At 35.4% G+C, this 17,181-nt stretch overlaps 2 protein-coding genes across 2 annotated transcripts; one reads left to right on the forward strand and one right to left on the reverse strand.

The window, feature by feature from the left end:
* Positions 1-2,209: 2,209 nt before the first annotated feature.
* Positions 2,210-3,859, reverse strand: LOC110698254 (zinc finger MYM-type protein 1-like). The gene has a single exon (XM_021875650.1). The coding sequence runs from the start codon at positions 3,857-3,859 to the stop codon at positions 2,210-2,212; it is 1,650 nt and encodes a 549-aa protein (XP_021731342.1).
* A 2,066-nt stretch (positions 3,860-5,925) lies between these two features.
* Positions 5,926-7,026, forward strand: LOC110698068 (transcription factor BHLH089-like; the record flags this gene model as incomplete). The annotated part of the gene is made up of 4 exons (XM_021875471.1): positions 5,926-6,123; positions 6,380-6,445; positions 6,729-6,797; positions 6,885-7,026. Coding segments are annotated over 4 exons (447 nt in total), but the record flags the coding sequence as incomplete, so codon positions are not given.
* Between the last annotated feature and the right edge of the window lie 10,155 nt (positions 7,027-17,181).

Here is a 17,181-nt window from a genome sequence, read left to right on the forward strand (position 1 = left end):
CAATAACTTTAATTCTCCATAAGTAAAAATTATAAAAGTTATATATTATGATAATACTTATTAAGACGAATTTAACAAGATCCCACACGACTATATTTTTACTTACATATTATTCACAAAAGATGGTCAAAGGAGGAGTGGTGAATAGTGTAAAAGTTAAAGCGGATCAAGTAAAAAAGAACAGAGGAAGCAGATGTTATGTTATTATTCCAATGTAAAACTTTGAACAATGATACTCAGTATATGAGTATATGAATTTGCACCAAAAAAATATTCGAGTATTAATTATCAATAAGTAATGGACAATTCTTACAAGTACTAGCATGATCATGTTTAATGTTATGTGTGAAAATTCTAAAATAGGATAAAAAAAGGAATGAGTACTTGTTGATAATTAATGATATAATAATTGGTTATAATTTTGCATTATCAAATTAGAGCAATTTAAAAAATAAAGCGAATATTCTTTAACTTTTTTTAATCTAGTGGAAAGAATTATGAGTACTTTGTATTCCTTCGACTCTCCAACTATTTAGCATCTCACTGTAGACAGCTTTGGTGTACTCTGAAGATCTAGGGATATTTCTAGAGATAATCATCAATGGCCTTACCTGTTAGTTCGATCTGACCCAACCCAAAAAAGTATAAATTTAAACAAGCTTAAAAACGGAACTTTAGTTTGAAGCCCAAGCTCGAGCTCGGACAACAAAAACCAAAAGGCTCGCTTTGGTCCGATAAGTCTGACATTATTTTACAGGTTTGAACACAAATTTTTATTCATAAGTCTTCTTCGGTCTAACTTTTTATCACCTCTAAATACTCCGTATTCCCTTAACCCTTGACCGAGTTGATTTACTTTGTATTAGGTTCCGATTGGAGAGGACGTCTTCTTAGTTTATCCGTACCTACCAAAAAAGAAAGAAAAATAAATAATTTGTCTATAAGTAGTACTGTACTTTGTACAATTTTATTTTAGCTTCCCAGAATACCTCACTCAAAAGTCACTCTTCTTCTTCTCACTCAACTCTTTCTTTAAGCTCAACTCTCGAGGACGACTTCCATTTTCTCTCTCCTCCCCATCCGTTAAAGTTTTAAGATATTGAACAGTTTCGAATATCATAATCTTATATTATCCTATAAAATTAATACTACAATCATAATTATAACATATAGTATTATATGTATGTTAAAATTATATTAATATTTCTGGTATTGTAGCGAGATTTCGAATGGTGTTTTGAATTTAGCAGTTTTAAAAAGGTGTAATGGATCCGCAGACGACGCTGATGAATGAAACGGCGTCGTTTAATCTGTCGCAGATCTGGCCGATTCCGTTAAATGGTGTTGCCGCTACAGGATTAGACCTTCGGAGAAGCCCGTTTGGGCCGAGTTTGGCCCGGTTTATTGACCCCGGCCCGAATCTTGAAGTTTCTGGAAGCGACGGCGGTGATTGTGGTGCGGCCAGAGGCGGATCCAGGATTTGATTAATAGGTGGTCCCATCATCGTCCATCGACCGCATAAAGTATCAAAAAAAAGTCAAAGCTTGTATAATGAACAAAAAAAAAAAATTACATAAAAAAGTTCATTTCATAAAGTAATGCAAATTCGTATTACAACTAAAAAATTATTAATTTTATTACAATTGCTCTCGACGAGTTTTCATATTTTGATAACGATTTACAATATCATCCATGCTAACATTCAAAAACAAATCTCTTTCTAAATAAGTAATCAAACAATCATTCAACATTTGATCTCCCATGCTATTACGCAATTTATCTTTCACTTGCGTCATTCCGGAAAATACTCTTTCTACACTTGCCGTTGCAACAGGAAGAATCAACACTAACTTCAAAAGTAAGTAGACTCGATCATGAGTATCAAACTTTCCCGTCTCAACAAGTTTCGTAGAAAGTTCACTTAGACTTTTCAAATTCCAAAATCTCTCATCATTTCGAACATCAACAATAAAATTTTCAAGTGAATGTTCAAAAAATAATAACTCAGAGCTTGAAAATTCATCGGGATAAAATTTGGCAAGTTGAACTAACTTTCTTTTGTCAAAAGAATGAAATCGATTTGCAGGATTAAAGCAAGACATACACACAAGTAATTCCTTACTTACCTCGGGAAATCGATTTTCAATTTCTTGTAATTGAAGATCAATGACACTTAGAAAAACTTCAACTCTAAAATGATGAAGATTAGTCACTTGTGGACCTTTACCTCTATACATTCTTCTCCCAGAACCACATATCGCCCCTCCATGTTTGGAACCTCAATGCCATATTTAGCCATAAAAGAAGTGACTTTTTCCATATGTGAATCCCATCCTTCATCTCTCAATTTTTGCAAATTAGTCTTGGTTACATCAACCACGATCATTGCATTTACAATATCTTGATCATGTTTTTGCAATGCCACATTCAACGCATTTGTAATTCCAAATATATCAACCATCAAGTGTGCCACAAACACAAAATCAAATGACATCAACAAGTGTGTAATAGATTGTGCTTTATTCGAATCAAGTGTATCAGATACTTCTGCAATGGAATCAAGTGACAAAACTATTGAAGGATATAAATCAAGCACATTCAAAATGGTTTTAAAGTGAGATCCCCAACGAGTATCACAAGGTCTACATAAGCCACGTTCTTGATTCAAACTAGTTCCCGATTCAATTTCACCCAAAGATAATGCTTCTACAACCCCTTGACGTTGTTTTTCTCGAAGAAATTCTTTCCTCTTAGGTGAACCTCCCACAAAGTTCAAGAGAGATGCAAGTACATCAACAAAAAGCCAACCACAATCTAAGTTTTTCTTAGCAAGTGCAACTTGTGTCAATTGAAGTTGATGAGCAAAGCAATGAACAAAGTATGCTTGAGAACATTCATTCAAAATTAGAGTTTTAAGGCCATTGATTGAACCTTGCATATTACTTGCCCCATCATAACCTTGACCTCGAACTTGAGAGAAAGTTAAAGAGTGTTCCATGAGTAATGACTCAATAGCAGCTTTGAGAGTCAAAGAACTAGTATCAGGAACATGCACAATACCAAGAAAACGCTCACACACTTCCCCCTTTTTATTAACAAATCTCAAATAAAGTGTCATTTGTTCCTTATCGGAAACATCGGCAGATTCATCAGCAAGAATAGCAAAAAATCCACCATCAAGTTCTTCCAATATTGCTTTAGTTGTTTCTTTAGCACAAGCATTAATTATATCTTTTTGGACACTTGGAGAAGTAAGTTGACAATTACCAGGGGCCATTTTAAAAACAACTTTGGAATACTCAGGATCATGGTTTGAAAGAAGAGTTAATAACGAAAGAAAGTTACCTCTAGACAATGAACTTTCCTTTTCATCATGACCACGAAAAGGCAACCCTTGGAACAATAGCCATTTAATGGTTTCAATTGAAGCTTCTAATCTCTTACGATAGGTACTCATGGTTTCCGCTGTTTGTTTTGATAAAGCGGTGGCAATGCTACTCATTTGATTCATGAAAAAGTTCATAGCAATCACAACATTATTGTGAGCACTCTTGTGTCCACCAACATGCTTTACAATTGTGTCTCTTTTATTCCAACGTCTGAAACCTCCATTAACAAAAGCATCCACTCCCGCTGTGTTACCATCTTTAAATAGATAGCAAATGAAACAAAAGGCAGCATCTTTCTCAACACTATACTCAAGCCATGTTGGCCAAGTATCAAACCAATTAACATTAAATCGACGTTTTTTCGGCCCAAAAAGTGTTTGAGGAAACGCATGATCTTTAGGTTGACATGGCTTTCTTTGAATGTATGTTCTCCGCACTAAATCCCTATCATCGGGATGAAAATCACACATCCTTCTTCTTTTCCCGGGGTCTTGTGGAAGATTAATAATATCAAGTGCACTTAACCTTCCTTCACCAATTTGAGCACTAGGATCCGAACCACCTTGGGGAAAAGATTGCCCATCTTCATTTTGAGGGAAATTGTGAGATGTTGAAGAATGTTGTTCACTAGCATGATGTAAAGGAGAACTTGGTTCACTTTCTTGAAAGGGTAAATCATTTTGTGGAGGAGGAGTATCATTTTGTGGAGGAGGAGTATCATTTTGTGGAGGATGAGGATTTAGAGTACGCACTTTTTTAGTAAAAAAACTTGAAATATCTCGAGTTGTTTTTCTTTTCATTCTGAAATTGAAGTTAAATGTTGAATTAGATAAATCATACAAGAAGGTAGGGTTCTCTCAAAGTTAATAAAACTAATAATATTATCAAAAGAACGCTCATTAACCTCAATTTCAATCCATCCTTCAACCCCAAATCTCCAAATTAGCAATCACCATTCTCAATAGCTAATAAGCAAGTTGGACAACTATTATCATTTATCAATTAAACAGAAATAATACTATAAAATAATAGGGCTCAAATGGTCAAATATCGGCCACAACTCACATTCACAAATCACAACATTCAACCTCTAATAAAATCATACAGATAATCAAGTGACGATAATCAAGTCATAAGATTCAAGCTCTAATAAAGTCATACAAATAATCAAGCTCTAATAAAATCAAGAAATTTCACCAAAAAAAAAAAAAAAAACAACTCATACAGTAAATTCGTGAATCGTGATATACATATAATCTGATAATTTTGATAATTAAACATTTAAACTGATGATTTGATATAGAATCTAATCAATTTGCAACGTAATTATGTAAATTAAAAGTTTAAAACTAACCTCAAAACAAAATTGAATTCACGGAGTACGGAATGAAGACCTCACACTCACGCCTGAGCAGAGCCTTGCTTCGGTTGCGGGACGCCGGGACAGACAACTGAAGTTGCTGGCGAGGTCGGCGACGGGGTTGCTGGCCAGTGGTTTTGCTGCGGTTGCGGGCAGTGGACTGAACTAAGTCTCACGCTGCTCTGTTCTCAGTCTTCTCACGCTACGCCTCAACGCCGCTAATAGGACGCCGCGACGGTGAGAAGGAGCAAGAAAAACGGCCGGTGAGGCGGTGAACGGCGACGGGGTTGCTGGAGTTTGGGGATTTCGATTTAGGTGAGTTTGGGACTTAGGGTTTTAATTTGGGGGAATTGGGGTTCTGACTTATGTTTTCATTCTAAAGCAAAAAAAAAAAAAAAAAAAAATTGTGAGTAATGGGATTTGAACCCACGTCTCATGAGTGGTAGGATGGGAAAAAAACCACTAGGCTGCAAGCTAAATCCTTAATACATAGTGTTTTTTTTTTTATAAAATAATAGGTGGTCCGCGGACCCACTATGACTACACGTGGGTCCGCCACTGATGGTATTTCTTTTTTTCCTTTTTAATTGCTTAGATATTATTAAGTTATTTTTAATTTAGTTCTGATGATTTTGCTTATTTTTTGAAGATTTCAGATTTAATGACAAATTTTGCTTACTTGCAGATTACAACGAACTGTTGATTTTGCAATACTATATAGAAATTTGAATTGAGATAATTATTAATCACGGCCAAATTATTACTAGCAGTATTATTTGATTAAATTTTGAATTTTGTTTAATATTTTTGTACGTGCTAAATGTGATCAATGAAAGTCATATTGACTTTAGGCTGCTTTATGTTATTGATAATGATGGAAGCAATTTAAATTAGTATTGCAATAATATTGCAATGGGTTAGGTAGTCACTATTCAGGTATTAGTTAGACATCGTCGAGATTTCATTAATTTTGGCTCTTTTAATTAAAATGATATTAGATTGTTATAGGAGCCATAGTGAAATTTTTTGATGGAACAATCGACCAAATTGGAGTTTGATTGAATAGGCATTTACAAGATGAATACTCGAAATCGACTGTGTCATCATTGTTGTAGCTATCATCTATGAACGCAAATATGCAACAGAGAAGACTTTACACTCAATTTTTTGTTTTGACAGAGTGATTCTGATGGTAAAAGGCTCAAATCAACAGGATCTGGAGATGAAAATCAGAATCAGAAAGCTAATAATGAAACAACTTCTGGAAAAGGAGGTGAACAAAAGAGTAAGCCAGTGTCTGATCCATCAAAGGATTATATTCATGTCCGAGCAAGGAGAGGTCAAGCAACTGATAGCCATAGCCTTGCTGAAAGGGTATTTGATTTTTCCTTGCTAACTTGTTTTCGCTATTTTTATGCCTTCATCTTTTTTTTTGCAAGTCTCTATAGTTGTTTTTAATTTCCAAAAATTATAACCTCACAATACAATTGTATATTATATGATCATTTTAAGGGATTAGATTTTTTTTTTCTTCGTATTTATCGTTTTCCTGTAAACCATTTGCTGTCAGAGATGTAGGAATATGATACAGTTGATAAAATATCAGATTTTTTTTTTCTTTTGCTGGCAGGCTAGAAGAGAAAAGATCAGTGAGAGGATGAGAATACTACAAGATCTTGTCCCTGGGTGTAATAAGGTTCGACCACTGCTGCTTCAATTTTTCCATGTATTGCTGTTGTCATTATTGTTATCATCTGAAGGGCTGATAAACTGTCATATTGATTTTTGCCATTGACATGAGTATTAATTGGACTGAATTCTCGGTCCACTTTTCTCTTATTGCATCTTATCAACTTATCTAGTTACGCTGTAAATCCTACCAAGATTTTTGGTATTTGGCGGTGTTTTGAGTTTTTCGAATATGTTTGAAGAGGTTCATGATCAATATCCTGATCCCTGACCAAACTTCTGTGTTTCAGGTCATTGGCAAAGCATTGGTACTTGATGAGATCATAAATTATATCCAATCGTTACAGCGTCAAGTTGAGGTGTGTAATTGCTGAAGCCGCTGGTTGTATGTTCTTTCTGTTGCCTTCTTATTGAGCTGTAACACTAACCCTGAATGCTCGTTGCAGTTTCTCTCGATGAAATTAGAAGCTGTCAATACGAGAACTAGCCCTGGTATTGAAGGATTTCCCTCAAAAGATGTAAGTAAAAAGATTACAAACTTTTGTCTCTACAAAGAATGAGCTGTGGCAATACATTTTTTTTCCGTCATCGGATCCTTTTCCTGCTGCTTTGTTAAATATGAAGTATATGATACGTGTAACATTGGAATGTAAGTTTTGCGGCAGCTTGCAAGCTTCTGGTTGGCCTTAGCTTCAGAAAAGTAATCGGCCCTTTCTCTGACTGTGTTCCCCTGTCAATTTGCAATTCAGAATGGCATTTCTCCTTCTTCTGGCATATCCTGGTTTTTATCAGTGTTTTCAAGCTCAAGTTCCCAGTTTAATTATTTTTATGGGGGAAAATCAGTGACTGATTCTGCCAAGATACAGCTGGCTTTTGAAGATTACCAAATCAAGTTTTATTCTCCCTCCGCCCCTTAAAGGCTTAAAGTTTTCCCCATCCACATTTTTTCACTCTATTAAGAGTTGTGTTGTGTGATTAGGTAGACCATAGACTTATGTGGGACAGTAATTAAAGTAGAGACTGACTGTAGGGATCACATTAACATATAATGGGCCAATAGGGTAATCTTTAAAGGACGGAGGGAGCATTTAGACATTAATTTTGAAAATTCAGTCTTATACGCCATTGTAGTGATTGTATTACACTATTACACTATTACTTGCTTGATTCATACTTTTGTTGTATAGAAACAGGAATGGAAAAATAGAAGTCGTGATATGAGTTTTTATACTATTGGGGGTTTGGGATGTGTGGAAATGCAAAATCTAAAACACATTGTTAATTACAAACCCCAAGAGATCAGTATGGTCGCGGTACATCACCAGAATGGTTACACATGCAGATTGGTGGTGGTTTTGACAGACAAACATGACAAAAGTCCACTGTTTGTCTCTCTAGCCTGGAAATAAGATCCATTTTAGCTAGAAGTAGCTCATACTCCTTCAATGACTGTAATATTGTATACCAGTCTACTAGTACCTTGATATAAACACAGACCTTACATCGATTACTGAATCAAGCGTGAAGTGTACTGTGTTTGTAAGAATACTTCAATTGAATTTACACATTCCCTTCTTTATCACTTTCCTCTTAAACATTTATGTAATACTTGTAATTGAACTTGTAGAGAATGTTCCCATATCAAAGGCTCAAAGCCTTAAAGTAGTCTTAGTGTCTCTTAGAATATGAGAGGGAGTCAGGGATACTGATGACTGACCCTGGGTGTTTTCTGAAAAATACGGAGTACGGAGTACTATGTTAACATGCAGGCCATATCCAAGTGGGGGTTATTGCTTGAAGGCCTTGAACCCTGATTAATAAGTTACAGATCATTGTCATAAGTTAATACGTTAATCCTACTGTGACTGATTTGTAGCTACTAAACTCCAACTAATCCTAGTTCTAACCGGGTCAGGCCATAAATAGCGGAACAAACTAAATTTGATAGCTTGTGGTTCTATGCTGTCAGCTATCACTACGAGACCAATATTCTTCACTTGACTGATTAAGAGGGTTCAATATTCAGAGGATCTTCTTAATCGCTGTTAATGATACTGTTAATTATGAATCTGCTAGTTACTGCTTTACAGGGTATTAATTTTTTTTTTAAGGTAAGAAAAAAGGAAAGAATTAGGATTCCCTCCTCACGACGGGCGATCTTAAAGCATCAGAGGTGAGAATGGGGTATAAAGCTGAAGAGGTACAAAATGAAATATCCAATTTGTCGGTGACAAGATGCCCAACATTTGTAATCCAATCTGCTGCTCTATTTGCTTCTCTGTAGACATGTCGAAGTTCCCAATGGGGAATCTGCAAAGTAGGATCTTGTTATCTTCTATAATGTGATCAATTTGCACGGGGTCGACCAAATACCGTTCACTGCATTGACAACTAGGAGGTCCCCTTCAATGTGAAGATTTTGTATTCCTTGTTGGAGGGCGAGGATGATTCCCTTGTGGAGACCAAAAGCTTTAGCTACGAAGAAGTTGGTGGTTCCAAGGTTGAAAGCTTGTGCTGCAATGGGTGTACCTTCACTGTCTCTGATGATGACTCCTGCTGTTGCTGAGTTGTTTTTAACCGAATTGTCGAAGTTGAGTTTGAAAGAGTTGAGAGGAGGAGCCTCCCATGTAACCAATTGTGGGTTGGGGTGGTTTGGGTGAGGTAGATGATGGGTTTGGGATCTCTGCATTGGAGACCCCGAGCTTAAAGAGGTATCTATGAGAATGCGATAATTCCACTCGTTGAACGCAAATTGCGCTTGGTGGAAGGTTTCAGGGATGCAAAAAGTCTCATTCTTGAAAATAATAGAATTCCGTTCTTTCCGGATACTTCATAAAAGGAAGATAAATTTTCGGAGGGAGGAGTTGTTTTTCCGAAGCATAGATAATGCCGTTATCAAGTCTGTGGGTGGAAGTGCACCAGGCAACCAGTTTTGGGTTAAAGTGTGGTTCCAAATTTCTTTGGCCTTATCACAAGTAAGAAATAAGTGGTCGTGAGATTCTGGATAGGCAAAACAAAAGGTGCAATGATTGAAAGGAATAATCTTTCTTTTATAAAGGGTGTCTCTAACTCCAAGACTATTATTCATTATTTGCCATAAGAAGATTTGGAGTTTAGGCGGGACGTCTAATTTCCATATCCAACGATATGGCCATTTTACAGCATTTGACTCTAAATCATGTGCTATCCATGTAGCCAACTTTACTGAAATTTTTTTTGAAGGCGTAGGCCCCATACTGGTGTGTCAGTCATTTGAGAGTTAGGTAAGGGGATGCGTATGATTAGTTGTACAATATAGCTTGGTAATAAAGAACAAAACTTGTGTTTATTCCAATTTCGATCGGGGAGAATAAAGTCTACAACACTTAAGTTAATGTTGACTTGGTGGCCTTGTAACTCTAAGGGTTCTAGGAGGCTCTTGTTTGTCACCCAGCTGTCTAGCCAAAAGTAAATGTCATTGCCATTACCTATTTTCCAACGAATGCCTTTGCGTAGAATTTTCCTCTGCGCGAGAATGGTTGTTCATATATGTGTCTTTAGGCTGAAGATGATAGTCAAAAAATGAGGAGCTATGGAGATATTTCTCTTTTATAAGTTTGACCCAAAGATTAGTAGGGACTGATAGAATCTTCCATCCTAACTTAGCGAGGAATGCTTTAAGGGAAGGGTTCGCCTTAAACCTAGGCCGCCGTGGTTCTTGGGTTTGCAAACTTTATTCCATGCTTTTAGAGGGGTACCAATTTTTTCTTTTTGCTGCCGCCAAAAGAAATTTCTATAGAGGGAGTCTAGATTTTTCGCAATATCAGTGGGAAGAAGAGATGAAGAACAAATGTAGGACGAAAGGGCTTCTAAATTACTTTGGATTAAAGTATGGCGACCCGCTTTAGAGAGGTAATTTGCTTCCCCAAAAGCTTATTCGTTGTTGGGTGCTAGCAAGCACTCTCTTAAAATCTTTTTTTATAGGGTAATAAGAGCTAAAAAAGACCCCTAAATATCTTCCGAGACAGGACTTGGGAGTCATGTTGAAATGGGCTGCAAGGGCAGTGCGACGACTATTTGTAATTTGACGTGAAGAAATGATTGACGATTTATGGAAATTAATGGTTTACCAAAGGAGGAGCAGAATTCATCTAGTATTCTCTTTAAATTATTACAAGCCGACGTTGTGGAAATTCTATATAATGCCTTATAACTAGTCCGTATATACAGATGGAACTCCATGGAAGTGTTGCATAATTTATAATTTTAGCCATCAGTAAAGCGGCCTGCCGGGCCATGTTTGGTATATGGTTCAACTGTCCAACCAACCAATCTCTAATTGTAGCTCATTAGTCATCTCATTCTTTGGCAGTCGTTCCTTAAATCTAGAATACACTTTTTTTTATCACTCCCTCCGTTTTTAAATACTTGCTCCACTTTTCATTTTTGGCTGTTATTAAATACTTGCTACATTTCCTTATTTGGAAAGCTCTTATAATATTTAATTCATATCTCTCAATTAGTGGACCCAACATAAATCACATTTTATTGATTTCATATTCTCTCTCCTCTAGTTCTTTAATGACTTTTACTTTTTATAACTTTTTATCCTTTCACCTACCTCACTACCTCCATATTTTATTATTTTCTCCAATTGCTCTTAAAATTCCGCGTATGAAAAAATGGAGCAAGTATTTAAAAATAGAGGGAGTATTTCTTTAAAAGACACCAATAACTTTTTTTTTTTTTTTTGAAATAGTAGTAATAACTACATATTGCAGTTATTTTTGTAAGGAACCAAAATATTCAAAGATTATTTGAATATATAACTCATGCTTTAGCATGATTACGTTCCAGTCAATAAATAGGAGGGTGCTTCAATGCATGAGGAGTGAATGTTGGAAGCTGCTCTTTAAACCTTTTTTATATGATCTTGATCAACACTATTCAAAAAAAAAATATGATCTCGATCAACTATCCTAGATTGCTAGCCATAATGCTCTTAACCCAAGTGATGAAATAAGTAACCCACGCGCACCAGTGGTGTCATTAAAGATCTCAGTTGGTTGCACATTAAAAATAGGAGAATTGAAAATTCCAATGAATTCATGTATGAAATTGTTTGTTTTGTTTCAAAAAAAAAAAAAATCAAAAACAAAAATGGAGGAATCGAAAATACGTGGGAATTCCAATGTCTTACAAAAATATGGGAATTAAATTACCTAGTCCCCCTTAATATTTTTAATTTTCACTAAAGTGTATCTTGATACAAACCAAACAAAATATGAAAATGACCATGAATTCCATTTGGGAATTAAATTTACCTAAATTATAATTTTTTTTTTTGTGAATTTTAGTTCATGTTTGAACCAAACAAGCACTAATCTAGCCTTTCAAACCAATTACCATGTGTTGTGAGTTGTGACATCAAGCTTACAAACTTGGATTTTTGGTGTGCTAATTCAGTTAGGATTAAAAATGTTAATTTTATCTCATTTTTCTTGGAAGGGAAGAAAATATTATCATTAATGAATAGCCATACGACATAACTTTTAGAGAAAATAACATAACTTTTACAATCAAAATTATAACTAGTTTGCATATTTGGCATAGTTCACACTTCATCGCTTCAAAGTTGACGCGAACAATGATTTTCGATGTCTTCGCATCTTTCCAAGTAGAGACCTTTTGGCATTGATATTTTGACCGTAAAGTTAATGACAAACCCTAAATCCATATGAATCCAAATCACCTTCCTAATAAACTAAACCCAAAAAATAAATTTCTCATCCATGGATGAGAATCAAAATCCCAGAAAACTAGGACAAACTCTCATAAATGGGGAGAACAAAGCAAAGCAAAAAGAAAACAAAGCAAACACCTAAGGGCCTGTTTGACACTGATTTGATTTTCAGTTTTTCGTTTTATTTTTACTAATAAAAAACAAAACGCGTTTGTCAAATTCATTTTAAAAAACAAGTTTCCTCTCGTTTTTACAAAACCACGACGGAAAACTAGAAACCCCTTTTTATTGTTTTGTCGTTTTATAAAACAAGACTAAGCAAAACCTACTCTTTTCCATCTTTGTTTTTCATTCATCAGTCATGCTAGACTAATTAGACCATTACTGTAAAATTTCTCACCGGAATAGGTTAGTCAACAGCAAATAAACGCAACCCCAACACGGGATTCGACGATCCTTTAATTTCTCTATCACCAATCGAATGATTTGGGTTCTAGTTTTTAATCCTAAATCTGCTTCATTCGATTTATTGAGTTTGCATAAAAAATCAAATTACAAATAATTATAAGTGATTGGTATTTTTCTTTTAAAAAAAAAAATGGGATTAAAGTTTCTGAAGATGTGCATCACATGGTTCCATGCTGATTATTCTAATTTGTAATGCTTATTGAAATTGTGAATAAATTTGATTTTTTTTATTTTTTATTTTTTATTTTCTAAATTTGATATGAGTTTTTTCAATTTTTAATTTGGTGATAAGAAATCTGCCATAAACACTACTCATAAAGCCTAACAAGGAATTGAAAAACTATGGCAGCAAGATGGATGAGTGAATGGTCTGATAGTCTCACATGGGTGGGTTAATAGAGATGATGATGATGTTGTCATGAAAATGAACAAGAGTCGGCCTGAAACTCTTTTTCTTTTTTTTTTTTTTTTTTTTTTTTTGGGTTAAGAGATGCTTTGAAGTACGAAATTACAAGTAGTTTTTATTTTAAGCCCTTTCCAAAAATAATGATGCTAGCAAAAGACCCAATTCCATATATACCGTCTCTTTTTATTTAATTCCCACATTATCGTCTATGTAAGCATGTAAGAGGAAACCAATTTTTTTTGTCGGTTTTTCCAGTTACAGAAATCACTTCCTCTATCAGCAATGCAAGCTTCAATCAGCCACTTTCTTCAATCCACTCCACAAAATCAATGGCCTTTTTTTATATAAAAATAGTGTAATGGGCTCACCAAATAAATAATTAAAAAGGCTGAACACAAATTTGCAGTACTTGCATGTGTTCAAATACATATGCGTCGGTTGGTAAATTGAACAAAAATTTATTTAGGAATTGATATTAATATAAAATTTAGGTGAATTGATATCAGTACATGTCAATTTAATTAAGTAAACTGATAATAACATTAGAATTAACAAGTGATTTGGGAAAAAAAAAAAGAAATTAGGGCAACAAAGAGTAGCACCGAGGGAGTTTCAAGTGATGGCCGGAGTCGACAGATCGGAGCAGCCTCCACCGAGTTATTTCCGACGACTTAGAGCGGCTACGAGGGAAGTTTGGCGCTAAGGTTGCGACGCTAAGCAGAGGAGAGGACCATAGTAGAGTAACGTGCTCTGTTTTTTGTTCTTGTTTGAAAGAATGGTTTTTGGGTATTTTACAAAGGAAGCCGCCACTTCAAGTAGCGGTGTGAGTGAGAGATACCCGCTACTTGAAGTAGCGGTTTACGTAAGAAACCCGCTACTTGAAGTAGCGGTTTACGTAAGAAACCCGCTACTTGAAGTAGCGGTTTTCTGTAAAAACCGTAAAAATAAAAATCTCACTTGAATCGTGACATGGACAGTAATGTGGGAATTAAATAAAAAGAGATGATACATATGGAATTAGGCCTTTTCCCAACATTATTTTGGGAAAAGGGCTCTTTTATTTTGTTTTGAAAAAACAAAAAAATAAAACCAAATCAGTTTTGTGTTTTATAAAAATTAAAAACTAAAAATATAAAATGATACCAAACAAACCCTAGGTTAAAATGAATAATGTGAATGTTGCAAAAAGTCAAAAGGAGTATTTTTATCTATACTATATATTAAAAGGCGTTACTAAAGAGTAAAAAGTCAAAAGGAGTATTTTTATCTATACTATATAAAAATCTCCATATTTATTTGAAACGAAAAGATGCTAAAGAGTAGAATATTTTTATCTATACTATATATTAAAAGGCGTTACTAAAGAGTAAAAAAATATAGTGTTAGCTATTACCATATTATTTGTCATTATATTAAAACTAGGTTAAACCCCGTGCAATAGATGCACGGTTGTCCAATAATTATTAAAAATGGTATTTTTAAGAATAAAATAAGCAGAAAATTAGGAATAAATTTGGTAGAAATTGGTGCTGGATTGATACTTATAACTACAGTCCTAGAGGAAGAATATGGCTTGGGTGGAGGCCAGGAAGAGTGGATGTTAAATGTGTTTATACACACGAGCAATTCATTCATTGTGAAGTGTTTGATCGGAATGGGCTGTTCTTGCAATTTTTATCTACTGTCTATAGATTGCATACTATAGACACCAGGAAATCCTTATGGATTGTGTTGGAGAGTTTTGATGCCACTTGTAGCAATGTTGTGTGGCTTATGTGTGGTGACTTCAATGCTGTGTTACATGCTAATGAAAGAATTAATGGCAATCCTATCTCTAATGCCGAGACTTGTGATTTTGATCATTTTCTTACCTCTACTAGGGCAGCTAAGCTTCAAAGTGTTGGTCAATACTTCTCATGGACTAGTAACGGCCTAGGAAGCACAAGAGTTATGAGCTGGATTGACAGAGCTTTAGGGAATGCTTGCAAGATGCAAGAGATGGAAAATGTTAAGGTTTATTATCTTAACCCCTCAGTTTCAGATCACTCTCCTTTGCTCATTGATAGTGGAGTTGAAATTCGACAAGGTGGTAAACCATTTAAGTTCTTCAATTCTATGTGTGAGCACCACGGTTTTGAACAAACTGTAGTTGCTAGCTGGACGAAGACTGTGCTGGTCCTCCTCTACAAAAGATTTGGAGTAAATTGAAAAGATTGCAGAAGCCATTAAAAGATTTGCATACAACTGAATTTGCTGGTATATACTGAGACAAAATTTCTCAAGCTCAACAAGATTTGGATAGTATTCAAAGTCAACTCATTATGCTCCCTAACTCCGAAGATCTACATATTCAAGGTAAGGTTTGCCTTGAGAATCTGAAGAAATGGATGTCTATTGATGAGAATGCCCGGAGACAAAAATCTCGTATTAAATGGCTTGTTTCAGGAGATTTTAATAGTAAGTTCTTTTTTGCTTTTGTAAATTGCTTTTGTAAAGCAAAGAAGGCAAATTAACAGGATTTCAGCTTTGCATAATGATGCTGGTGCTCTTCTTTCTGATCCTGTTAGCATCTCATATGAAATTGTTAGGTTTTATAAGAACCTTCTAAGCTCTACTGCTACTGCTCTCCCTATGCCTGATATATCTATTCTTTGTTCTGGTCCTAGACTCTCTAAAGCTGCAGCTGACTCTCTATGTTCTCCTGTCTCTATTGCTGAAATCGATAATATTGTCAAGAGCTTTGATGATACTAAAGCTCATGGGCTCGATGGTTATAATTATGTTTTCTTCAAAAAGACTTGGCATGTCATCAAGCAAGATGTTTATACTGTTGTTTTGGACTTCTTTGCTACTAACTAAATGGCTTGTAATATTAATGTCAGTGCAGTCACTCTTGTTCCCAAGATTGAGAATGCTTCTCATGTGAAATCTTTTAGACCAATTGATTGCTGCTCTGTCATCTATAAGATAATTTCTAAAATTATCACTAACAGGATTCAGAGAGTGATTACTGAGGTTGTGTGTGACTGTCAAGCTGGGTTTGTTCCTGGCAGGCATATGGCAGACAATATTCTTCTTGCCACTGAGTTGATCAAAGGCTATGGCAGAGCTCATAATTCACCAAGATGTAAGATAAAAGTGGACTTAAAGAAGGCATATGATTCGATTGAATGGGTTTCTTAAAGACTGTTTTACAGGAATTGGGTTTCCCTATGCAATTTATTGGCTCGGTTATGGAGTGTCTAGCTACTGCCTCTTACTCGATTCTGATTAATGGTTTTCCCTGTAAACCTTTCTTGGCAAAAAAAGGTTTGCATCAGGAAGATCCCATGTCCCCATTCCTATTTGCCATTGGAATGAAGTACCTTTCTCGATGTATGGATTAGTTTGCTAAAACTCTTGATTTTAATCATCATCCCAGGTGTGAAAGACTCAACTTGACCCATTTGATGTTTGCAGACGACCTACTTATGTTTGGTCACGCTGATAATGAATCTGTTAGGCTGCTAATGTCAGCTTTTATGAAATTCTCTCAAGCTTCAGGTCTAGAAGCAAATCTGGACAAAAGCAATATTTATTTTGCTGGTATTCCTAATGCTGTCAAGGAGGATATTCTAAGAGTTATTAATGTTCCTATTGGCGAGCTGCCTTTTAGGTACTTGGGAGTGCCTTTGTCCTCTAAAAAGCTTAGCTACTCTCAATGCAAGCCAGTTGTGGAGAAAATCATAGCTAGAGACAAGTCTTAGACTAGCAAATTTATGAGTTATGCTGGAAGGCTGCAGCTTATTAAGTCTATCCTGTTTGGTATGCAAACTTTTTGGTGTCAAATTTTTGTCATGTCAAAAAAGATCATTAGAGAAGTTCAATCTTATTGCAGAATCTTCTTGTGGATTGGTGGTGTTGAAAAGTCTAAAAGAGCTCTTGTTGCCTGGGAAAAGATTATGCTCCCTAAAGTTGTTGGAGGATGGTATGTTAAGGACATTAGCTTTGGGACAAAGCTGCCATAACAAAGCTTTTGTGGGCTTTCACTCATAAGAAGGATAAACTTTGGGTTAGGTGGGTTGACAGCTACTATACTAAGGGTAGGTATTTGTTTACTCTACCTATTCCTCAATCCTGCTCTTGGGATATGAGAAAGATCCTGCAG

The sequence above is a fragment of the Chenopodium quinoa genome, unplaced genomic scaffold, assembly GCF_001683475.1.
Source record: "Chenopodium quinoa cultivar QQ74 unplaced genomic scaffold, ASM168347v1, whole genome shotgun sequence".
Classification (NCBI taxonomy): domain Eukaryota; kingdom Viridiplantae; phylum Streptophyta; class Magnoliopsida; order Caryophyllales; family Amaranthaceae; genus Chenopodium; species Chenopodium quinoa.